Below are 26793 nucleotides of genomic sequence, written 5' to 3'. Positions count from 1 at the left end.
GAGTTCTGTTGTCAGGCTCCCTGTAGTTCATGCTTTTCCTACAAGCCAGCGCAGGCACCTCCGAGCCATCACCATTTGGTAAATAGGGTTACTTAAGGAGACATTCATCTCAATTTTTCCGGTAGGTTTACTTAGCGTTGACGATAAATGGGTGCATTTAAGATTCTTGAAATTAGAACACGAGGTTCAAGATAAATTGTTGGGGCCAATTTGGGGGCGGGTGGGTGAGAGAAACTGGGTAATGGGTGAGGAGTGAGGAGTGATGGGTGAGGAGCATAAATACATTATTAGTGGTGAGTTTTAAATAACTGACTTCATGATGACAAGCTGTTTAAATGCTGCGGCTGGACTGTATGGGTAGATTAGAGTCTATGGGTAGATTCTACAGGTATATTTTTTATATTGTATGGTTACTTTTACAGTCACAGAATAGCAGTACCTACATCAGACAGATCTAACACTGAGCCCAATGCATCATACTTTCAATAAGAAAGTTATTTACTGCTTGTCAAAAGGGTGGTAGAATCAAAATCCATCAAACATTGGATCCCTTTAGATCATCCAGTTCCACGCAAGTTCCACACACATTGACTCCAGAAACCACAGTCCAATAGGATAAGGCAGTGCTTTAACTCCATCTTGTGTCTCTATACCTCTTTCTCTCACATCAACACTACTCTGCTTAGGTATAATGACTAATGGAGTTATGCATTAATATATTCAAATGAAGAGTGTCTCTTATTTCTTTAAGTTGACAAAGTACTTTTTGATTGCGGAAGGTTAATTAAAACCCATTTAGATCTATTTGTTCTGTCAAGTGACTCTAGTCACAGTTGCAAAGAGTAAATGACATGGAGAGATATGCAGATTGGATCTGAGTGGGTTCCATTCTCACTGATGAATATTGGGAGGGGTGAATGTTCAGACATCAAGAGGATGATTTTCTTCAGCCTTTGCCTTTAAGTATTTGAATTCCTGGCCAGAATTTCTAAGCTTATATTGATGCAGCTGTCCTAGATTTTTGTGCACACAGAGAGGGGGTGGGGAAGAAACCTTTGTTCGTGCAAATAAGATAGTTAGGGCTACAGATGCTTGATTTCCAATTCACATAGAGACTGGTTTGCATGCACAAATGTGGAATAAGATCAGGGAGCTGAATGTTTTGGCACTGGCTGAGTGGCAAGGGAATCATGAACATCTATATTTCCAGAGAGGCTGGCCTTAGGCCAGCTGTCCCTAACTAAAAATAAAAATGGAAAGGTGAAAAATTTACAGGCTATTAATGTTCCTTAGCATATTGTTTTCTAATAAAAAAATTATTTCTGAAATAGGAGCTCCTAGTAGAATTATAAGTGGAGGCAACCTGCTGAGTGAAAAATGTGCAAATGTAGAAACAGTTATAGGAGGTTTTCGGCGTGAAAATATTTCACAGGCACCTAATTTTCCTTGCCAAAAGTTTGAACAGATCCCACTGGTGTTTTTTTTTGTTCAATTAAAAAGTGATTTCACTTAAGCTGGATCTCTCATCAGCTCAGGAGCAAATTATATTTCCCTAAACAAGTATCCCTCACAATATTTGTAGGGAGACACCACCACCTGATTATACAGGGCATATTAAAACTAATCTAGACTGGGAGAAATCTGGAAAAGTTAGTTACTCTCCCCCGTAAGTCCTTGTGCCTAGTTATAAAGTTCTATCTCAGGTCAATCTTTAAGAACCATAGACCTTCTGCAATCTTTAGGCACACTCACACGTTAGAACTTCAGAGAAGGAAATTACATAGAATATCTTTGCAAGATTATTTAAGAGCCATGTAATATGAGCATAGGGATAGCAACTATTAATAAATATATTAATGGATAACATTTAATGGATAACATTTAAATGTAACATTTAATGGATTCAGTGTATCATCAGCTGCGAGCCATTCTCAGCTGGCCATTTTTATTAAATGTGACCGTCTCTGCAATATAGTTCATTGACTAATTTGACCATGCCTCCTTCAGTATAGAGCAAATGGATAACGCATGTTTTTACATGGCATGAATTAAGTAAATAGAAGGGAAATTACTGTTTATGCCACACCTGAATCTCCACTTTCAGCTGACAGTCTGCATCCCTCAAACCATAACTTTTGATTTCTCTCAGCTAAATGCCTACGGACATACAAATTCTCTAGCAAATGATGCAATTATCTTTACATTACTCCAAGTGCAAATAGGCCTATTTGGGTCTATTACCGCATCACCATTTCTCTTTAGTGAGCAATTATGGATTCTTATATTCTCTGGAGACTCTGGTGTGTGCCGTAGTTAAAGACCTTGTCAATGAGTCAGCTAAAGTGTTAATCTTCTGGCTGGAGCTCTTGAACACTTCAGCTCTGTATTATTTCTTTTCTGGCTCACTCTAGCTGAGGAAGAACCCTAGGTACTTTTGGAATTAAATTAGATGGTAAAAAATATCCCTTCCCCTAATTGTCTGCATCTATGAATCGTGTTTTCTTTCTCCAATTTCTAGGCAAACCAGTCATGATCATAACTGAATACATGGAGAATGGTTCTTTGGATGCCTTTCTCAGGGTAGGTGCCTGCAATATAATAAACCCAAAGAGGAAAACACTATGATATCTTTATCCTTTGCAGTTTGAAGATGAGACAGAATTATGCTTCAGAGATGCTTACTAGTGTGTTTTCTGCTACAGCTGCTGGGAGGGGTAGGAAGGCAACATTGAGGTTACGCATAAAATAGTAGGCTCTAAATAATCCATCTTTAATCAAAAGCAGGTTTGATTAAAATGCTCATTAAAAGTCTCACATTGCTGTAGGTTAATTAAAACTGGAACGTTCCACACATCCCCAGAAGCCACTGGACTGTACTTTGCTGGTGAATTGTAGGGCTAGGTGGCAAGGCAGGAAATTATGTAGAGGTACATTTTTTGAAAAAATGAATGCAGTTCTCAAAACCATGGAGCATCCCCCCATGGAGGAGCAAGCCACCTAGAGGGGGGTTAGTGCAACGTCCCATGGAGAGAGAGGGTCCTGAAGCAGGTGGTGCCTTCCTACCTTACCATCCACAGCTCGCTGTCAGTGGATCCTCAAAGATCCACGTTGGATTTGTGGGGGTGACTCCACCCTTAACTGCATCGTTCCCAGAGTGATTTGGCAAGAAGGGAGTATAGAAAGAGCTACTGCATCGTTTTTACATTTCCTTGTCAGTAGCTGTAAGAAGCAGGCAGATATCCTGATTCATTCCCCTTCTAATGCCAGTTTGAGAAACACTGACATAAGGACAAAGAGGGGTGTGCTCTTTGACATTTTCTACTGCAAATTTTATTTATTTATTCATTTATTTATTGCAGAAGAATGATGGCCGATTTACCATCATCCAGTTGGTGGGAATGCTTCGAGGCATTGGCTCTGGGATGAAGTATTTGTCTGACATGAGCTATGTGCATCGGGATCTCGCAGCTCGAAACATATTAGTCAACAGCAACTTGGTCTGTAAAGTTTCTGATTTTGGCATGTCCCGTGTTCTGGAAGATGACCCTGAAGCAGCCTATACTACTAGGGTAAGACAAAAAACATTCTAGGGCAGGCTTTCCTCATGTGGTGCCCTCCAGCTGTGGTAGGCTGCAACTCATATCATTCCTGGCTGAGAATGATGGCAGTTGCAGTCAGGTTGGGAAGGGCATCGGGTTGGGGAAGGCTGTTCTAGGTCCTAGAACCTCAGTCATTACTTTCTTACAAAAGGAAAGGATTCCCCCCCCCCTCATTATTTCATATACATACAAAACCACAACAGCTATGGAGTTGTAGAAATTTCATGTACTTTGAAATAGCTGACCTGTAACTTCGCTGTTCATGTCCTTTGCTTCTAATATTATGATTTGCCATTTCTTTTGAATGTCTCCTGGACCATTCAAAAACATGAAGATATCATATTCACAATTTATTCTGAGTTCAAGTTTCTTGGATCGTTGACTTCTTGGACATATAGCCATCTATTATGACGCAGATCTGGCTTTAGGGGATATGATGCTATGATCCTAAGTCTGCATGCAGAATTGTAGTATATGTTCATGAAGTTTTCTCCATGTTTTCCCCAGCTTTAACCACCAGTGTAGTTCTTTCACACAAGTAAACAATACATTTTAAGCCACTCTTAGGAGGAGGCTAAAAGTTGATTTGTCCATTTGTTTGCAGAAAATGACAACACGAGGGAAAGCTGGAAGTACCTATCTATCTCTTATGCAACATTATATCCAGTATACAAGAAATATCCCCACCCCTATGGTTTTCAGTGTTACACCCCTATGGTATTTGTTTCAGTGGCGACAGAATTTCAACCATTGTGTTTAGGTGCTTTCTGTTTCTGCCAAGACTTAAGCATGCCAATATCCAAAAACATGTGGGAAGGGCCATGGTGTAAAAGGCCCCATATTCAATCCCTAGTATTCCCAGTTACATCTGGTAAAGGGACCTCTATTTGAAACCCTCAAGAGGTGCTGCCAGTCATTGTAGACAATACTGAGCTAGTTGGACAGTATCAGGCAGCTTCCTATGTTCCTATATTGAACTGAATGCATTCTATTTACCTTGGTGGCACTATAACTGCTTTAGAAAGCCTCATTGTGAATGCAGGGTTGATTTTTCCCTCAGTTTGTGTGTGCCTAATAGATTACAAATAACATCTACCTTTTGTCATTCCTCATTATTACAAAAGACGAACATATTACTATCTTTTGAGAAAAGCAGGAAGAAAGGAGGTCATAGCATGATTATCAACACTTACGTGCACATATGTCCAATTGACATCAGTGGTGTGTTTATGCATGTGAATGTATTTAGGGCTGGTGCCTAAAGAGATAGAACAACAGGATTTAATAGGCATAGTTTTACTGACTTTCTAGATAGATTTTAGTCATCTGCATATAAAGTCTAATGAGGCAAACACTGCAGCTTGTAAAGCAATATTCTGATGATCACAAACACCCTTGAAGTTTATACACTTCAGGATAAAGGGAGGTACAAGGTTTATAATGTAGATTTGTATTTTTTGTTAGATGTTTTGCTTTTAAATGCCCGCAATTCTCCATCTGTTCTCCCAAGTGCAGAGATTGTTAGAAAAACCCAGTTTGTGCTGTTCAATTCTTACATTTCCCCTGTAATGAACATGCAGTTCATTAAAGAGGGTGGGGGAGGGAGCCAATTTGCCTTGTAAGTATTTAATGGTGTCCAGCCCTGCAATTTCCCACTAACAAGGGCAGTGAGGTTTTGAGCCAAGACAGATTTCTAGAGAGCTGTGTTCAAACAGAAGGGCAGGAGGTAAACTATTGAAAAGCGGTCCTTTCAATTGGGTGAGTGCAAATATAGTAAAGTGTTTTCCCTTCCAAGAGAACTGCAACAAATATCTATAATTTGCATTACAGTGCATTGTCTTCATTTGGTATCACTATTCAGGACAATTTGAATGAGGACTGCCGTTGAGTAAGCGGAAGGAATTTCAAATTATGATTGTTCTTTAAAAAAATCCCACAGATATAATGACAAGCCAAGTCAACCATATGGGCTGTGTGGGTAAAATGTATTTTTATTCATTGCCATAGTAAAGGAAAGAAGCTGTACCTTGGCCTTAATCCAAAGACACCAAATACCATGAGTGCAAGAAATCTTCGTGTGTGCTCATGTCTTTCTCAATATTTTCCTGTAGCTGTTCCCAGCAGCAAGCTTTTTTTAAACCACCACCAGCTGTGTGGTGGTTCAGTGCATACATGCAGATGTGTCACAAGCATAAGAACATATCGACAGGAGAGCCCTGCTGGATCAGAATAAAGGTCTGTCTAGTCCAGGGGTGGGCATTTTCTGGGGGTCAGTGGAATGCATTGCCCCACAAAGGCCATGTTCTTACCCCCAACTGCCACGCAGCTGCAGAGCCCAAACCTTGTTTTAAAGGAAAATTGTGGAGATTTTGCTGCTACTCCACTGAATTTTGGTGGTCTGGAGGCAGTGGGGCTACAAAAACAGCCAGGGGAGTACATGTGGGCTGAATTTTGCCCACCCCTGATCTAGTCTACCATCTATCAGTGGCCAGATAGATGCTTCCAGGAGCACAAGCTGGCATGCTGCGAGAAACCAAGTAGAGTCGGGCTGTTTGTAAAAGTGCACAATCCTATTTGATTTCTGTAAGCAGAATTGGCACAGCCCACCTCGAGTAGGCTGCCACCCAATTCTGCCCGCTATATAGGTGGGCAAAAGGAGCTTCGGGGCAAAAGCTAGCTCCTCTGGATGTCCTGTGTGGGTGGCTTTTAGCCCCAACTCCAAAGTTCTTCTTCGTGGTCTCTGTGCATCACACATATGGGCCCTGTGCCTGTGCGCAGCCTCAGTTCAGGAAACTTCCATAGCTGAGGAACACTGTTTTTGGCAGGAACCCTCCCTCACCATCCTACTGCGCATATCCGAGTGGGTTCCAGCCGATCTCCTCAGTTCCTTTTCAGCTGCCATTACGGCTGCCTCTTTGGGAACTTTGTCCGTTTTGTTAGGACTTTACAGCTGAGTTTTTCTTCCTTCTTCATCTTTCGTCTTTAATCTTTTTCACGGTTCTCTTGTTAGCTTTTTAAAAAGTAGATTAGAATAGTTAGTTGTTTTTTCTTCTTGGCTTCCTGGTGTATGGCACTGAAGGCCCCCTTCAGAAAGTGCATCCGTTGTGGCAGCAAGTTGCCGTTGTCGGATGGTCATTTTTTATGCCTGCTTTGTCTTGGGGGTGTCCACGTTGTGGAGACTTGTCAACATTGCCAATCATTCTCCAAGCAAGCCCGTAAAAATCATTCCAATAGGCTAAAGGCGATTTTGTGGCAAAAAGCTCTTCAAGCAGTGGACACCCAGAAGTCTCAGGCCCCATCTACATGAGCCTTTTACTCCAGGATGGCTGTGAGTCAAGGTCCTTCGGGACAGACAACGTAGTAGCCGCTTCGCAGCCATCCATGGTTTTCTCCCGGAAAATGCGGATTTCCAAGGAGGCGTTTTGCTGCGATATTTTTTGTTTGCTGCGGGTTTCCCATGGTTGCAAGCTGTCTGTCCCTTCCCCAACTGACTTTGCATTTTGCGGTGGGTGTGTTGTAGGCATGTGTTGTGCTTGCATCACTCTGTGATGTGCCTTTACTCCACCCCTCCCTTCACAGCTGCATGGTTACAGAGGCACAGAGAGGCGTTTTCGTTTATTTAATCACACTTTTGCAGTTTTGCAGCTTCGTACCTTGGCAAAGGTTGCTTTTGGACTCAGTGCCCAAGGGCCAGGGGGGTCTTGAGGGAGGACTAACTTTGTTCTAGCCACCATTTCAGAGCAGTGGGTAGGCACGTACCACCCATGCCTTGTGAGTACGAACCATCACGAGAGTCTTAGGCTGGGGAACTGACAAACAGTTGGCATAGAATGAAGGAGCACGGAACACCCACATTTTACCTAACGAGGGACAGACAGACACAACAGAACTCCTAAAACACAAAACAGCCACTGAAGTGTCGCACCGCCATGCTCACGGGACTGCGCATCTGCACATTAAAATATACTGGCAAAAAAGGGCATGGCAGAGTCTGTTAGGGAAGCCCACAGTATTGGAAGCTGAAATGCTGCACAGTTGTGACAGAGTGAAGTGTGAAAGCAGTGCCATGTAGATGAGGCCTCCATCTGGTTCCTCAAGAGCTAAGGAGATGCCGATTTCTGATAATTGCCTCTCCTCAGTCTTCGGCAGAAGTGGAGAGAGCAGACCCACCTACTCCTGGCCGTTGGCTAGCAGTTTTGGTGGCTAAGAAACTCGCCAAACAAGCAAGCCTACAAGTCATCCACAGGAGGTAGCTTTCAGCAACCATACTCTCATTTTGCCAGCACAGCAGCTTGAGCGTACTGACACAGAAGGGACCATAGCAGCACACTTTGCTTATGCTGGCCAGCCAGCAGGAGAAAAGCCATCCTAGCTGGTAAGCAAAAACAGAATTTGTCCCCTTCAAGTAGAATATCTAACATCAGAATTCCACCACCCCCCCCCCCGTGTAGTTTCTGTGTTCGAGGCAGCTGCTCAAAGGGGGCTTATTCTTTTTTCTTTTGGGAGAGGGAGTGAGAAGCAACCTTCTGCTCAGCCATCCCTGCCTACAAGCAGGGAATTAAGGCAGGCTTCCCTAACCTGGTGCCCTCCAGTTGTGTTCAGCTTACAACTCCCATCATCCCCAGCTCTCATGGTCAGTGGCTGAATTATGGCAACATACAGCCAATGCTGCATACTGGTCTTGAATCTAATAATGTATCTTCATCATCACTGCTAATAGCCACTGATAGAATTATCCGTTTTGAATGTGTAAATGTGGAACATTTTTGCTCTGTTGTGTGTCACTTGACACTAACACTGAACTTTTGGCCTTTCACCAAGTTCAGATATCTTTCTGTAACTCTTCAACAGTGTGCTTGGATTTTCATCATCTAAATAATTTGGTGCCATCTGCCAAAGTTGGCTGCCAAAGTTGGCTATCTCACTGCTAATCCCTTAGCCCATATCATTTATAAATAAATTAAACAGCATCAGACCAAAGACAGATCCTTAGGGATCCGCTGCTTACTTCCCACCCCTTTGCTCCTGTCTTGTGTTTCCTGTTCTTTAACTAGTTACTGATTCATAAGGAGACTCATCCTATGACTGCCAAGTATACTAATGAGCTTTTTGTAAGGGATTTTCTCACAAGCTTCTGGAACGTCCAGCATATATAATGTTTATTGGATTATCCCTGCCTACATATTTGTTGACACTCAGATAATACTAAAAGGATGATGTGGCAAGAATTCTCTTTGCAGAAACAATCGCAGTTCTTCCAAGGATAGCATTGTTATTTTATATGTTTAATAACTCAAGTTTTAATAATACTTTCCAGCAATTTACCTGGGACAGAAGCTAAGTGAATGTTCTTGTAATTTCCTGGATCTTCACTGGATCCCTTTTTTAAAATTTGTGTGTCATTGGCTGCTTTCCAGTTGGTGGTAAAGCATACACAGGAAATTCCACTGTATTCTGCTTCTCACAGCATTTTAACTTATAGTTTAATCCTTGAGTTTGTGACAAAATTAGATAGGGACCTCACCTAATTTTTCTTTGTCAGGGTTAACTTGTTCTTTGATAAATGCAGACAGTTTGCTCAACTGGCCTGAGCCATTATCCCATCTTTTTCAGTATTGAATATTCAAGATCATAGATCCAGAGTGTATTATTTATTAATTAAATATATATATATATAAATAAATATATAAGTATACATAACTAAGTTCCATATTGTTTAAGGGGCAAGTGTTAATATGGCATCATGAACTCACAAACAAGTTAGTCAACATAAACGGGGGTGGTTTGAGTGATAGTGGCATTTATGGGGACCGATATGCACTTCAGAAGCCTTCATTAGAGAACCATATTGAAGCCATAGAAGGCATAAAAAAAGAGAAGAGAATAAAAAGTAATAGATGAGGTACTTAGCCAGATCATTAGCAAAAAGAAATAGAGAAGTCTATGACACTTTTAATTTTTGTTTTTTTATTTCAAGGAAGCTAAATCAGATAATGAGGATGGTATTACTTCTAAGCCATTAATAAATTACTAACTGTGTGATTAGGTGTTAGGAAGGCATGCTTTCTAACTGCAGCTTCCAAATGTTTTACTTACAATCAAGATAGTATATTTGTTCATAAAGCGCTTAAAAATGTATGACTCTAGGCAACGTATTGACCAGTTAAGAACAGAGCACAGAGTTCTTTGCTAAGTGTAGGCCTCAACGGAGTGCATATATTTTGAAGAGCTGGACAAACAAGCCTAGCAAGCAGCTGACAACCAAAACCCTGGCATTACTAGCAAGTATCTAAATGATAAGTATGCAGTGATAGTCCTGTGATCCATTATGAACTCCTAGCTCCATTAGTATAGCCTTAAGGAGAGGGATGGTTATGAACTGGATGGGGCAAAAACACATAACAATTTCCTGGTTTGCATCCCTGTGACTAACCCCCCCCCCCAGATGTGTGGCATTCCCTTCCTCATCAGTAGCTTCTGACAATGCATGTATGTAGTATTGATTTAAAAAAAAAAATACTCTGTGCCAGGATAATCAAATTCTAAGAGGAGCATTCTACAACCTGTAAGGAACTTTGCATATTCTTGCTTATTTTACATAATGTATTCTCCTTGTAAAGAGCTATGTAGAGGTAAATTGCTATGTAGGACATTGTTGGGGAACATGCGGGTCTCAAGATGTTGGACTACAGCACACCCATCATTCCTGACCATGGGCTATTCTGGCTGGGACTGATGAGAGTTGCAATCCAACAACATCTGGAGGGCTACAGGTTCCTCACCCCTGAGTAGGACAATGAAGCCCCACCCCAAACAGCAAAAATTCTACTCTTTCCTACTGTCCTACAGACTTTTAAAACCATTTCCAAAACCATCAATGAACTTCCTTTTTTTTAGAAAAAGCAGAAGCAGAGTCTTTGTGTTCTGAACTCCCATATTCCTTTTATCGACAGACTGAAGAGAACAGTGGCCTTTTTAGGGATCATTTTGGCACTTCCTCATGAACATATCCTCATTACTTTAGATAAATGATGATGTGTAAACCTAAAGTGCTTGCTCTTATATAAATGCCTTTGTTGATTTATTTGCAGGGTGGAAAGATTCCTATCAGGTGGACTGCACCAGAAGCAATTGCCTATCGTAAATTTACATCAGCCAGTGATGTCTGGAGTTACGGAATTGTAATGTGGGAAGTGATGTCGTATGGAGAGAGGCCATATTGGGATATGTCCAACCAAGATGTAAGTGTCTTTTACCTTCATATGAATACTACTGTTTGCTTGCTTGTTTGCTTTACTGCATTTTTAAGCTGCCTGAGAACATTAAAAAAAACGGCTTTAGTAAATGACCCCTTGTAAATTATGCAACTCCCGTTAACTGTACCATCTGGACTACTTCAGTTCATTCCAAGAGGGAGTTAATAAAATTCTTGCTTTTGTAGAATAGTATTGAATAATAAGAAGAGGAATTTAATACAGCAGAACATTCTAAAAAGGAAGACAGTCCAGTAAAAATGAGATATAACCTTTACCAGGATGATTTATAAGTAGATTAACATTTCTTCCTTCCTTAATCTTGAGATATGAAACATACAGCACTTTAGTCAGAGGTAGAAAGTTGGATAATATCTGAGAGCTCACCCTCCTTCTTATGTAGAACTGAAAAGTTCCCAGTATTGTTTACATGTGAATGGCATTGAAGCTGAAAGGAGATTTCATTTTAATTTCCTTTAGATGCGGAATATATTTGGGGAGGGCTTATAGCTCATGGTAGAGCACATGGTTTGCACGCATAAGGTCCTGGGTTCAATTACTAGCATCTTCCATTAAAGGATCTCAAGTAGTAGAGCTGGGAAAGACAGAGTAGATGCTTGCAGAGTAGATAATATTGGGCAAGACAAACCTATGCTTTAGCTCAGAATAAACAAAAAGTCACCGGTAGTTAGCATGAAAACAAACCCTCGGAATCACTCCAGAAACACACAATGAGCTTTTATGAATGGCAAAATGAAACTCAGAGCAACGTAAAAGTAGGTTTACTCATGCTCTTTATGCCCTCTTGCTCACAAGAGAGCAAGAAGAATGCCCAGATTAATTGGACCAGTGATGTAGCTATGACACCTTTTACCAGTGGACATAAACGAGATGCTATGCAGCTCACGTCAAACAGATTGTCACATAGATAAAGAAAGACTTCACAGTGGCTGTGAGGAGGCGGAATATACATCTTTCTCTTTGCAAATTAGAATATAAATAAGGCTTGGAAAGTTATTAATTTTGTGGTTGTGAATAGGGCAGGGTTGGTAGCCTTGGAGACAACACTCTTGTCTGTTTGCCTTAATGCCTAGTGGTGATGGAAGTATGAATCCACATTGCTTGCCATTATGCTTTAGCCACTCTTCTTGTGAAACCAGTTGTATAGTTGTGTGAATCAATGTGTGTGGCCAATTAATCTTTCTACTCTATGTAAAGACTACCAACAAGAGTGCCCATTAGTGCCAACTGTGATGGGGTGAAGGGTTGTGAACTGGGCATACCCGGCTGTCACGAACTAGGTCTTGATTATGCATGAGCTCATTCTACGTAGGTTTGCCAAATAGGCAGCATGTGATAATGAGCCATATGTATGGAAGGGTTTATGGTGTCTTTTATACAGACAGGTTTCGGATCATGTTGGATACTGTTTATAATTATACACTTTTAAGTGACACGGTAGGCCAGTTTGCAGCTGGCCTTTATGGGTACAGAACAGCCCAAGGCAATTTCCCCTCTCACATTGCATGAGGGACAGACAGATTTGGGGAAGAGAAAACAGGACCAGGTGTTACTGGAAATGGAGCTGAACTGAGCCATTACATGGAAAAAGGAGTACAGTCTGGTCCCTGGGATTCATATGAGATACATCGACAACTTCAGGAAATCTCATTTTGGTTTCACTTCCATCCCACATGATTAACCATCTGCAGAACAACCAAGATCTTAATGAGTGATGCAGTGTTGCAAATTTCCAAGAGCTAATCCACAGACTGGTATATATAGCCCTTAAAGCGCATTTCCTCCACCACTCTATTTTGTAGGGTATCACTATGCCCTCTTAGAAGACATGAGATTTAGAAACAAAATCTAAGAGAAGTGTCTTGCAATTTTTTCTCTGTTCCCAAGTTTAAAACATGCATTTTGGCGCATATTGACTAGAATACATTTAAAATGTCTCCACCTTCCATTATTTTAATAATGCAAATAGTTAATTACAGTATGCCAAAAAAAGAAAAGAATAAGCATTGTTTAAAGAATAATTGAAACATGTATACAACTTTTTTTACGGTTTTATTTAAATATGCCATCGTTTAGATGCCCAGGCTTAAATCAAGGTTATTCTGTTTGTAAGCATGCAATTGATTATGTGATTCAGATCTTTTAAAATATTATTGCTGCATTTTTGGTTAGGTCATCAAAGCCATTGAAGAAGGGTACCGGCTGCCGCCCCCGATGGACTGTCCTATCGCTCTCCATCAGTTGATGCTGGACTGCTGGCAGAAGGAACGGAGTGACAGGCCTAAATTTGGACAGATTGTCAACATGCTAGACAAACTCATCCGCAACCCCAACAGCTTGAAGAGGACAGGCTCCGAAAACTCTAGGTCAGCTGTGTTTCCTTAATAGAGATGGATGAGGGAATATATTGGTGGTGACAGGCAGCTGTAACTCACCTCTGCTTCTGTGCTGAAGCTGAAGTCTACAAATAGTTCCGGCCAGACTATTTACGCTTCCCCTGAAAATAACTTTTAAAAAAATGCAGCATAAAACAATATATTCCCCAATTTGGTTATGCTGGCATTCCATTGGCTCTTTTTGTGGAGACAAGATCTCTATAGGATTCTGAGAGTAATACCTCAGTAAGCACAGCAATTCTCTTGCCCAGCTAGGTCTGAAGATTTTTATAACATGATGTTTAGGTCACTCTGAAAACCTCTGGAAGATAGACTTGTTCTTTAATCAGAGAAGGAATGGGAAACAAATGTAGGGACTTTTGGGCTGGAATCTTATACCCACTTACCTGGGACTAAGCCAACTGAACTCAATAAGACTTATTTCAGAGTAGACATGTATAGAATTGCATTGTTATTTTTTATTTATCTTCCTCATGTCAAGTTTAAGGAAGGTTTAAATTCAAGGAAGACCTCCGTGTTGGTTTAATATCAATTAATTATTTCTCCTGCTTGACTGGGCAGGAGGATAGTGATCTGAAAGTGGAGGAATTAACATCTGTCCCTTTGTCATGGTCAGATCACTTCCAGTTGAGGTTTAGATTCTTGGCAGCCTTCCGCCTCTGCAAGGGTGAGGGACCTATTAAAATGGTCCACCCCTGGAGGCTAATGGATTCTGATGGATTCCAGAGGGCTCTGGGAGATTTTCCTGCTGGTATGGCTGGTGCTCCTGTTGAAGCCCAGGTCACTCTGTGGAATGCAGAGATGACTCGGGCAGTTGACACAATCGCGACCAAGTGCCCTCTCCCTTTGAGCAGAGCCCGGCCAGCTCCTTGGTATACACCAGAGCTGAGGGCAATGAAGTAAGAGGGGAAACAGCTAGAACGCAGGTGGAGGAAAACTCGTGCTGAGTCTGACCGAACATAGGTTAGAGCTCATTATCAAGCCTACTCTGTGGTGGTGAGGGTGGCAAAGAGACAGTTCTTTTCCACCAGCATTGCATCTTCTCAGTGTTGTCCAGCAGAGCTTTTCCGAGTGTTTTGCAGCCTGTTACATTCTGGGCCAGGGAGAGAGACTGTGGAACCCTCGGTTGCATGCTGTGACGAGTTTGCACTGCACTTTGAAGACAAAGTTGCGCAGATTCGTCATGAATTGGACACCACGATTAATGCAGTTCCATTGGTAGAGGCGTTCAGAGCACAGTCTGGTCCAGTTTTATTGGATGAGTTTCAGTTATTGAGGCCTGAGGTTGCGGACAAGGTGCTTGGCCAAGTCCGATCGACCACTTGTGTGCTTAACCCTTGCCCTTCATGGCTTATTAAATCAAACAAGGAGGGGATGTCCGGATGGGTCCAGGAGGTTGTAAATTCCTCCTTGAGAGAGGGAGTGGTGCCTGTGGCTTTAAAAGAGGTGGTAATCAGGCTACTCCTGAAAAAGCCTAACCTGGACCCAGAGGATGTTAACAATTATAGGCCAGTGGCCAACATCCCCTTCTTGGGCAAGATGCTTGAGCGGGTCATTGCAGGACAGCTCCAGGCACTGTTGAATGAAATGGATTATCTAGATCCATTTCAATTGGGGTTCAGGCCTGGTTTTGGAACGGAAACTGTCTTGGTCACCCTGTGGGATGACCTCTGCCGGGAGAGGGACAGGGGGAGTGCAACCCTGTTGATTCTCCTGGACCTCTCAGTGGCTTTCGATACCATCGGCCATGGTATCCTTCTGGATAGGTTGTCTGGGTTGGGAGTTGGAGGCACTGCACTGCACTGGTTCCACTCCTACTTGGATGGCCGACTCCAGAAGGTGGTGCTGGGAGATTATTGCTCTGTGCCATGGCAATTATGCCATGGGTTTCCACAGGGCTCTATTTTATCCCCTATGCTGTTTAACATCTACATGAAACCGCTGGGGGAGGTTATCCGGAGGTGTGGGCTGAGGTGCCATCAATATGCACATGACACCCAGCTCTACCTCTCTTTCTCATCAAACCCAGGTGAGGCAGTGGCTGTTCTGAATCAGGGCCTGGGCACAGTAATGAACTAGATGAGGGCCAATAAACTGAAACTCAATCCAGACAAGACAGAGGTACTGTTAGTGGGTGGTTTGTCTGCCTGGCTAGGTGATATTCAACCTGTTCTGGAAGGGGTTGCACTCCCCCTAAAGGATCACGTTCGTAGTTTGGGGTGCTCTTGGACCCAGAACTGTCACTTGAGGCACAGGTGAACTCAGTGGCATGGAGCATTTTTATCAGCTTATGCTGGTATACCAAATATGCCCTTATCTGGATAGACATAGCCTAGCTACAGTTATCCATGCTCTGATAACTTCTCATCTGGATTGCTGCAATGTGTTATACGTGGGGCTTCCTTTGAAAACGGTCTGGAAAGTTCAGCTGGTCCAAAATAGTGCAGCAAGATTGTTAACAGGTACTGGCCTGCGAGCTCATATTACGCCAGTACTTTTCCAGCTGCACTGGCTGCCAGTCCATTTCCGGGCCCAATTCAAAGTGTCAACATTCAAAGCCCTTAACAACTTGGGGCCAGGTTATCTGAAGGATCGCCTCCTCCCATATGTGCCTGCCCAGACCTTAAGATCATCATCAGTGGCCCTTCTCCGTGAGCTCCTGTCAAAGGAAGTGAAGCAGGTGGCCACTAGGTGGAGGGCCTTTTCTGCTGTGGCACCCCGGCTGTGGAATGCGCTCCCTAGTTATGTTTACCTGGTACCTACATTGTATTCTTTCCTGTGCCAGGTGAAGGCCTTTTTATTTTCTCAGGCATTTTAGCATTTTAGCTTTCTAGATGTTTAGTTTTGCTGTTTTAAATCTGTATTTTAAATCCCTGCATTGCTGCTAGGTTTTATTGTGGTTTTATTCTGGTTGTGTTGTTATCATGTGGTTTTAATGTTTTATATATTTTATATTGTGTGCTATTTGGTTTTAATTTTTGTGACCCGCCCAGAGAGCTTTGGCTATTGGGCAGTATAGAAATGAAATAAATGAAATAAATAAAAATTAATTAATTAAAGGAAAAATGGGGGTGTTGATACATCATGTCCTTAAACAGGCTTTGCAAAGAAGTATTATAGCACTGTCTCAGTGCCTGCTCAGGAGTAAGGGCCAGCGTCAGTACAACCCATTGCTTAGGACAATACCAGGAATGTAGAAGCTCTTTTCTCTGTGAATAACTGTGATTTCAAAAGACACACACACACACACACACACACACACACACAAAACCAACAGCTCCTATTGTTTACTCCTCATTAAAAAAAACATTTTGAAAGCATTTTTTATTTATTATATTAATAATTAAAATAAAGCAAAATATAAAAGGCAAAGGTAGCCTTTTCTTCCCATTCTTGGCAACATGAAAGGAGGAAAGAAAGAAGCTGTTCCTGGATCCAGAGTAGCTGATGCTGACAGGGCCCATAGGCTTTGCCTTTGACTGCTACCTTTAGCAGACTACAGGTGCAGTCCTGTGGGTTGTGCCCTGGGTACTCATAAGCCCCTGACCCTGCAGGCTTATGAGTATCCTATGCAGAGTGGTAGGCGCCTTGTGCCTCTCCTGCTGCATTTAAGCTAGGCAAGCGATTTCTCCTGTCTAGTGGAGGCTTTGGGGAAGGGGAGGTAATGAGGCTGGGGTGGCGATAGGAAAAGGCTGTGTAGGGGACAAAGGATTGCTCTCTGTGCCTCTCATGTAACATGCCCTCTTCTAATTCTGCTTCAAAGAAATTGGTAGCACCCCACCCACCCGTTCATGGATTTCCTGTGTAACATATAATTTGGCCCTAAGTCTAACTGGGAATGTAAAATGATGTTGAAATGGCAAATGTTTCAGATCAAAATGTTTCAGATTAGAGTCCAGGACTGCAGTCTCATTCACATTTACTTGGAAGTAAGGCCCATTAAATTCAGTGCAATTTATTACTCTGTAAACATGCATAGGATCACACTGAAAGATGCTGAAGAGTTTAAGTCCCATTCTCATAAAGGATTAAGGCAACCATCCCCATGGCTACCTATGTCAGAAAGAAGCAGCTAATAATAACTCTTAGAGGTTGAATCTGAAGGAGATCCATGCAGAAGAATTTTCCCAGTCCCTTCTGCTCCCTGTACACACAGACAAACCAGTCCTCTCATGAACTCCACTCATGGAAGATGCTTCTGCCCAAGTGGGGATGATTTTCCCTTTCCTGCAGCAGCAGCCCGCCCCCCAGCCCACCCCATTCAAGAGGGACCCCTGATCCTCAGGTTCTTAAGATCCAATCCATGGCTAATGTAAGCAACTTGCAAAAAAAATTAAAATTCTAGGTTCCACACAATCTCTCTTTTTAGTAGCTGTGGAGAGGCTACTTGTGTAACTATGATTGGTTTTTGGACTGGCATGCCAAGACCTCAACTTACAAGTTAATAGAGAGCGCCACGTTCAGCTGAGATGAACAGGATGACAAGCATAAGATCTCTTGTTTGCAGGCACTTCGTTTTTGAATTGTTCTTACTGCTGAAAGAAGGGGATTTTCCCTGAAGCGCATAATCAGTCATGTGTCTCCAGGAACAAGGTGTTACAGTTGACCAGAGGCAAGATGTGAAGGAAGAAGAAAATATTCTAAAAATGACACACATTTTAGCTGAGGGGAAACCACAATTGCACATATTTTAAATGAGCCTCCTTGAACGAGCGTAGGCATCAAAAAAGGCTGGACAGTACTAGATTCAACTGCTGACAAACCAGTATCAAGGAAAAGTGGTTTTTCATGTTTAAGCAGGTATGCCCCATGGTGACCATTGCTTATCATTTATATTACAAAAGACAGGCTGTTAGTCCTCTGAGGCCACTATCTTCCTGTTTTCTGCAGATTGCTCTAACTGCATCTGTAGAGTGGCCAGTGTATCCTCTGTCCATGTTAAATTATTTAAGCTTCCCAGTGCCAACTGTTCAATCATCTCCAGAAGTGTTTGATTCTAGGCCACTGATAAGCATAGATCTCCAACAACCCTTAGTTACTTGCTGCAGCGTAGAATCTGATATTTACTGCTTATTGCCTCCAAGTCTCACAAGTATCTTTTTACATAGGCACAAAATGCAAACCAAAGGTTCTGTGCTTATGTGTGCCTCTGTACAATGAAATCTACCAAATAAAAGCCATTTTATAACTAGCCATAGCTTACCCTTTGATGCATGCTAAATATATCCGCTAGAGAAAGGGGTGTGGCGACTGCTAGAATAACATTCATTCAACGTGAGAGCAGTCCTGGACAAGAACTTACAAGAAGTCTGTTATACACCGAGTCTTTGATCCTATGTGTTTGAAACAGTCGTCTTTTAAAGTAATAATAAGAATGATTAATAATAATAACAATGGTAGCAAATACTGTGACCTATTGAAAACCAGTGCAATGTGCCAAGGGTGTAAAATAATAACAGACTGTATTAGTATATTCACTGCTCATATTAATTAATCCAAAGATATCTGAATTGGGAAACAAACACAGATTCCACAAAACAAAGATCAAAGCCGCCATTATTCTATGCTAGTCCTGGCACACATGTTGGTCAGAAATTGATTGATTAAAGTGGATTAACTCCCTGCTGTCCCTGCTTTGTTTGCAGGCACTTAGCTTGCTTGCAGACTTGGCCGAGAAGATGCCTGATTGAAGCATTCCCTAAATCCTGAGCTTCAGACTATATGAAAGTGCATAATTCCACCACTGATGTTTCTGTTGTGTTGAACTGAGATCTGATTTTTCATGGTAGACAAGGGGTATACAGAGAAGGGATGATTCTGTCACAGCAGATTGTGTCCCTATTAGGACCGTACTTGCCTTTCAAAGTGTTAGGGATTAAACAAGCTTTGTGTCCTGTGTGGCATTTTAGGGATCCAAAATGGTGCAGTTAACGCTATTTGTTTAAATGAATGGTAGGGAATGACTGAATACACTTAATTATATGGTATTCTACACAGGCAGACAAGTTTTTACCCAACTGTCTGTGAAGGATCTTCGTTTTCTGGCCGCTGTGCATCACAGATGAATGTGGCAACAGGCACTTCTGACCGAATTCTGTTTTTTTATATAATTCATCCTAAACTGAGGACTTGTACACACTGTCAAAAGCTTTTTCTACACCAGGGGTGGGAAACCTTGGGAGATCCAAAGTTTCCTGCCCTTGGTAGGCAACATTTTGGCTCCCCAGACAGCCCTGTAGGCCATATTCCAGCTGCCCCAGCACCCCACAGATTTCTTCAGGTTAGTGGTAGGAAAACACCCTCCAGTTTGAAAACCACTACAGAATGCTGCACTGGCCAAATTTAGCTTGGAAACAAGCTATATTGGCCAGTGTAGTGTTCCGTAGTGCTTTGCCTCACATTTGGGGGGGCAAATTGGTGGGGGGTTGGGGACAAAGGGAGGCAGCATTTGCATGTAGGAAGTCCCGGGTTCAATCCCTAGCATCTCCAGGAAGGGCTGGAAAAATTCATGCTGAAACCCCAGAGAGCTGCTGCAGTCAGTGCGGACCCCAGTCAGCGTGGACAATGCTGGGATAGATGGACCAAGGGTCTGACTCAGTTTTATGGATGTATGGATTGTATTAAATCTGTTCCATCTGTGTTTCGCAGATTGTCAGGTGTCTTTTGTTCTTTCATCCACACATTGATGGAATTTGGGGGCGGGGAGTGGGGATTAGGGTTGTATGAGAATTTTCTTCCTGTTTGCAAATCCTGCCCCAAAGTAAAAAATTGGTCTGCAAATCCACAGAATTCACGCAACTCAGAAAAAGCCAGTCCATTGGAGAATCCACAGGTCAGATTCATAAAATCTGAATTCGTTTGCATCTGTTGCAAATTTCTCCGATGTTCCTATTCAGTATAAGGCAGCTTCCTATGTTCCTATGATGATCTGTACATGCTCCAGCTTATCTTTTTCTTCTAGGCGGCTGGGCACACTGGCCTGCAGCCACCCACATTTTTATTTTCAAAGAATGCATCTGGGACCCATGTCAACCTCCCAGTTTTTTTTTCTAAAGCTTTCCTTTCTTCAAAAAAAACTTTGAAAAATAAAATAAAAAATAGGAGGTGAAGGTAGCTTGGCAGGCACCAAGAGAGGACATGATGGAAACCCCAGGGATAGGGTTATGGTGATATTGCTGTGGTGTTCTAGTGACATTACGGTATTGAAAATGTTTGAAAAGGGATGCACAAGACTGGGAGGGGGGACAGGGGCATTCTCAAAATAAGCCTACAGTTAATAACAGGAGTTGACTCCACTAGCAGAAAAGTAGTGCACTATGCAAAACTTTGTGTAGTTGTGTTTTTTTTTAAAATGGGACCTTGAACTCAAATCATCTCTGCCTCTCACAACAGTGTTTTCATATACATTTTCAAATGACATAAGCACCTAAGTGCTCTTTGTGGCCATGTAAATTTAGTCCTTTGACATTTTGAATCTTGTTTGCCCTGTACATATTTGTATGGGAAACAGTTGAATTTAGTAATTTTACATCTCTAGTTTCTTACAAATGTCAGGGATTCCATGCTTCTCTTATCTATCCTGAGTACAAATGATTGTGCAGTCTAAAGTCTAGTTGTTGTTGTTGTTGATGTTGTTACTGTTGTTGAATCAATATCTGTTTAATCCATTCTTTTTTAATCCTAGGCCTAATACCGCACTTTTGGATCCAAGTTCTCCTGAATTCTCCGCTGTAGTTTCTGTTGGTGATTGGCTCCAAGCTATTAAGATGGAGCGATACAAGGATAACTTCACAGCTGCCAGCTATACTACCCTAGAGGCTGTGGTGCATATGAACCAGGAGTAAGTACTCAGCGGTAAAACAAAAAAACTGGTAAATCTGGATTTAATCGGCTTCTTTTGCTTTGCGCTGCATATCATTACATTCATTAGAGCATTGGAATGCCTTTAGCCTGGAATGTATGTAATTTAAAAGTGCCCTCCACAATGCCTTCAGATGTTTAATTAAGCATTTATATACATTCACCTTGCTTTGCATTATTTTTGTTTTTTGTGCTTTTCTGTAATGTATTTTACTGGGTCACTATCTGGCATCACGTTCTCATCTCTTGGCTTCTTCCTTTTTGCTTCATGCAGTGATCTGGCAAGAATTGGAATTACTACCACTGCACACCAGAATAAGATTCTGAGCAGCGTCCAGGCAATGAGGACCCAAATGCAACAAATGCACGGCAGAATGGTTCCGGTTTGAGCCAGTGCTGAATAAACTCTAAACTCTTGAAATTAGTTTACCTCATCCATGCACTTTAACTGAAGAACTGCACTTTTTTTACTTCTCCTCCTCGCTGTTTGAAATAATAATGATGATGATGATTTGCAGCATTGATTGATATATAAAGATTGCTGAGAGTGTTGCGAGGAGAGGACCTATAGAAATGACAGCCCGTCATTTGAGAACAGCCCTGGAACAAATTGTTTCTTGGAATATACTTCTATGTGGATCGACATTATGTAATATACATGTATGTATACAACATCACATACAAGTTCTGATGCTGTGTTTGTTGCCAGATACTGTGCTTAAACGAAGAAAAGTACGGTTGTTCCCTCAACAGCCATTGGGATTACAATCATTGTGTTTGATCTGTGGGACAAACCACACTCATTCATCTATGGAATGAAGAATTTTCTGTACCAGGAAATGTTGGCATACTCTGAGAATCAGCGGTACCTTGAGGGAGAATATTGTTTGGCCGATCAGTGCCTCTCACTCGAAGATTTGTCCACTTGCAAACGGAGACAGAAAACTATCGTTGTGGATTACTGGATTATTATTTGGGGGGGAAGGGGGAGTGTTGGTTGCTGTTGTGCCACACTGAGTCCCTATCTCTATCATCATTTTTAAAAATGTCCTAGAGAGCCATTCTTGACTATGGATCTTCCAGAATTGCATCCTTTTGCCCTTCTAAGAGACAATTGATTGTGCAACACTGAAAAGGTCAGTGGATGTGTGACTTCCCCACTGTGATCATGGTGTCTTCATTTCCTTATTAGTAATAAGGAATGCATTTATGTTGTATAATTAGTGAAATATCAATGGGTTTTTTTAATATAATAAGACAAATGTTTGTTTTCTGTGCATAGTGAGGGATTGAGATTGCAGCAGCTGGCCCCATCCCCAGTCCTAGCATGCCTGACATATCTGCATTGGACATAATTTTTGGAACGCTATATAAACTCAGTCTATATGATGTTTACACTCCATTTTGTGGTGTGCAGATTACATGGATCATACCTACATGCATTGGTATGGTACATGACTCACCACTACACATAAACAGCAAACATGTGCATTGGGCAGATGACCACCAATTTTCTCAGAAAAATCTGCACTAGTTTGCTGACAGAAAACTTGACAGGATCCATACCCTCCTATATTTTGGACAGTTATACCAACCCAGCTTGGAGCTACCCTAGAGTTGGTTTTGTGCCATCTGGACTGATTAGAAACACACGGGATACATGGCAAGATAGGGATCGGTTGGTAGACCAATCTAAACTATTGCTTCAGCTTTCTTTAGATCAGTTGTCACAGCCATCCTCCACTTGATTACCCTATTGCCACACAGTTACAGAATTTATGCGTCATCACATCTGTCCTGGGGCTGTCAGTGTTGGGATCTAATTTCAGCTCTTAAACATTCATTCTTTGTAAAAAGGGGAACACGGCAAATGAATATGATCACTTTATTTTAATTATCCTTCTTAACACCACCAAGAGTTGGAAAAGTGCTGTATGCTTCAGCCTCATTTGCCAAGATCTTCCATATCCAGCTGTTCATATTGATCAGACTTTTTAAAAGAGACCACCTGCTACCCTGGACCATGTGTTCCTCACCTTGTGTCAGTATGAGGAGTTCTGATATAAGAGGAAATATTTCATTTATAGTTGTGCCCCCTTTTTGCTCTGTTTTGTCAAATCAAAAGTGGTGTGCCGATTCCATGTGTGTTTACCCAGACATCCCACTGAGTTCAATGGAGCTTACACCCAAATAAGTGTGTAAAGAGATTGAAGCCTTAGATCCAAATCTTAAGTAGTGTTGTGACCAAAGGAGCATATGGGGAAAGCCACTGATGATTTGGTGCAGAGATGAGGCCACCTGTTAGAACCATTTCAGCTGAGCTTATTATTTTGAGGAAGGCAACATCACCGATTAGGACTTCAGCTTTGATTGTCCCCCTCTCCCGCCCTTTCTAGTTCTATCTATTTGTGACAGCAGGTTTAGCACAAACAGAAAGTGACACTTCAGTCTGATTTGCTAGAAGTCACCACATTTATTTGGAAGCCAGGAGCACTGAGTGAATTGAACAAGTCAAATCTGCCATATTCCCAACATCACTCATCACTTTTTTTTGTCACTTATAACAACAAGTTGCTGATTTTAACCACAAGCTTCCCCTATGAACTTGATTCTGAAAGCAAGTTGTTTGGAACAGGGATGCTAAATTTGGATCCTGTCAAACTATGACAGCTTGGTAAAACCTTTTTGCAGAATTACCCATAAAAGCTTTTCTATTTGGAAGAATGTGATTGTGTGGTGAGTGTTTTTAAGGTGACTTAAACAGTCATATTTTAACACCAGTTGACTGGAGAATGTGAGGCTTTGATATTCACTGAAAATATATTGTATTTTGCCAGTAAACCTTCATAGTATCTGAATGCCAAACAAGATGAGGCAATGGAGATCCATGATACAATCTCCCATCTCTTTATGCTTTTCCAAAAAGCAGATTGCACGTGTGTGCATGCGTGCGTGTGTGCCAAATTCGAATTAGGATTAGATTGGGGGAGATAAAGGATTAACCCTTTAACCACCACCCTTGCTGCTTACATGTACCTGCAAGCTTTTTCCTAACAGAGCAAATAGCAACGTTGGGGAGCTGGGAGCAATTTTTACTGGGGAAAACAGCATGGTGTGTAAAGAATTAAAACTCATATCTCTTCCAGTCTGGTCCTGATCCAAGTTGGGGGCCCTCTTCATGGCTGCTTTTTGTCATATTAGAGACAGGAAATCTGATACTTCACTATCTTGTCTAATTTGGACTTTAAATGCTGAGAGACTTTGGGTATTTTTGCCTGCTACCAACCTGCTATGGAGAGTGTGCACTATTCTTAAGACATTATGTCGTGTTTTCTGAAATAGAACATACCCAGAGAATGCCTACCATGTGTGCTAGATGCTAGCCAGAAAATTCCAGGTGTTTTTGCATGCCTTGTCAATGCAGCAGCCTGTCACCTTCACTCAGAAATACTCATCCCTATACAGACGGAGTAGATTCTACAGGCATAGAAGCAGGCTCTCACACCCTGTTCCTGTGCTCTGGATCTCCCCTCCGCCCCCCCTCCCACACACACACACACACACACACACACCAGCCCCTTACATGTGAAGGCATTAATTTCCCTACATTTAAATTGTGGTGCATGGTTCAGCAGAGCAGCCAAGATGTCAACAAAACCTATCTCCCCTGTGCAGGTCTGTCGGTTGCAACTATTTAGTGAACGTTCCTCAAAGGGACCTTTATGAACATAGGAGGCTGCTTTTAGAGAGTCAGACCATTGGTCCATTGATCCTGGTATTGTCCACTCTGACTCTCTGACTGGCAGTGGCATTTTAGGTTCTCGAGAGACATTCCTAGGATCCTTTATGTTAACAGGAGATTTCAGGGGATCAAACCAGGAATCTTACGAATACAAAACATCTGCACTGCTAATGAGTTACAACCTCTATTAAAGGTGTACCTTTCCTTTGCCTTAGAGCGTGTTAATGAATGAACACAGGAGTTCCCCAACCAGAGGCAGGATGCATTCTTCCAAGACCAACACACCTATCCTTCGAGATAGATAGACAGATATGATAAAGACAGTTTCTAAATTTGAAAGCATTCAAACTTTCCATGCCTTCTGGCACTGTTATGCTTCCAAGAACAACATGCCTATCCTTCAAAGTTATATATCTTTCTTTGCCTTCTGTCACTGTTATATTCTATTCTTGATTAAGACCTAGGCAACATCATTTAGAGAGTAAAGAAAGAGTCAAGCTAGCCCTTTACTATGATGGAAATCAAAGGCATGCCCATTGTCATTGTTTTGCCAGGTATACTCAGTATATTAGGACTTCCCATGTGGAGATGTTACATTTTACTGATGTACTGTTTGTTTGCTTTTTGGTAGGGAAAATATAGACCCTGCTTTCTTGGACTCAGCCCTTCTGGTGCCCATGTTGACTTAGGAGGAGAACAGCCAGAGGCAAAAGCCTTCCACTATCCCTGTTTACACAGCACTGGCTGTAGAGAAGATGGACTGCGGAGAAGCACCATTGCTCCCTGAAGAGCATCTCTTTGGCTTTCTTCTTCTTTTTAATTGTTTTTATTTTTTGTCAGCAACAGAAACAGAAGACGATAAGGTCCAGATATGGCTCTTTCATTATCACTTGAGGAATGTACTGTATCAAAGCCCTGCAGACTTCTCTTTCCTCACTCCATTTATTTAAAAAAAATATTATTTGGGGGGTGTTTTGTTTTTCTGCATGTCACTGCTGCATCTGTATGAGTGTAAGTAGCAGAGCCCTACAAGTCATTGTAATGGACGCCAGGATCAGGTGCCATGGCACAGAACCAAGTTCCCAAAAGCTGAGACTGCTAATGACAGTAAAGTGGTACTTTACAGTGTGCCATTGTGACAATGTCAATATTTTTTAAAATAGAATGGAAAATAACTTATCTCTTCCGGGAATGTGTGAGGGTATGTATGGTGTTAGTGTGCGTGTGTGTGTGCATGTGTTACCTGTTGTGCAGGGTTACCTGTGAACATGCGGATAGCATCTCAAGATAACTCAATAGTTTGTTGCTGAGCTGTTGAGTTACCAGGCCAGTAGGTGAGCTATGCAACAAAAACACACACACTCCTGAATGTTCCAGTTCTCTATCCATGTATTATGTAGCTGCCACACTAACCTTAACAAATAGTTCGCCAGCCTAGAGCAGGGGCACTTTCACTTTAGTTGTGGAGTGATCCATGGTGAGTTCCATAATGGTGATAAAGAGTGACATTGATAACCATTAGTTTTGCTGAGGCCTATTCATTGTTGAAGTAGCAGTACCTTGAAGGAAAGAAGGTGGAGATAAAGTCTTCATTCATCAGCAGGTTGTTTTGGACTGAACTATTAGCCTTTGCCCCACCCCCCTTAGAAAAAATAGTCTTCAAAAGACTTATTGAACACAAACCGAAATATGCAATCATTATCCATTCACGGAAGTAAATTCTCCAGTGCGCCACCTGTGAGGACTTTGGGTCCATAAACTGACTGTTGAGCAAGTTACTTTATTTTTGCCCAAGATTACGAAAGACGTTGAAACTTAGCAAGAGGTTTGCAAAAACTACCATGTTCCTAGAGTAGATAAATCGCTCTACAAGGCTGCAAAGGTTTGTTGTGGTAATGACCTTCCTAGTTCTACTTAGGAAA

At 41.8% G+C, this 26793-nt stretch overlaps 1 protein-coding gene across 1 annotated transcript in view; it reads left to right on the top strand.

Annotated features, from left to right (window-relative positions):
* EPHA4 (EPH receptor A4) overlaps positions 1 to 21518 on the top strand; it is a 186579-nt gene extending 165061 nt beyond the window's left edge. Inside the window, exons 12-17 of the mRNA XM_084847095.1 lie at positions 2519 to 2580; positions 3360 to 3569; positions 10691 to 10840; positions 13046 to 13239; positions 20954 to 21109; positions 21404 to 21518. Coding sequence (XP_084703221.1) covers positions 2519 to 2580; positions 3360 to 3569; positions 10691 to 10840; positions 13046 to 13239; positions 20954 to 21109; positions 21404 to 21518 — 887 coding nt within the window. The remainder of the gene's footprint in view (positions 1 to 2518; positions 2581 to 3359; positions 3570 to 10690; positions 10841 to 13045; positions 13240 to 20953; positions 21110 to 21403) is intronic.
* The last annotated feature ends 5275 nt before the right edge of the window (positions 21519 to 26793 follow it).

Source organism: Heloderma suspectum, chromosome 3 (genome assembly GCF_057233095.1).
Source record: "Heloderma suspectum isolate Gila_16-S chromosome 3, 16-S_ref, whole genome shotgun sequence".
Classification (NCBI taxonomy): Eukaryota; Metazoa; Chordata; class Lepidosauria; order Squamata; family Helodermatidae; genus Heloderma; species Heloderma suspectum.
This window is presented reverse-complemented; position numbering and strand designations above follow the sequence as displayed.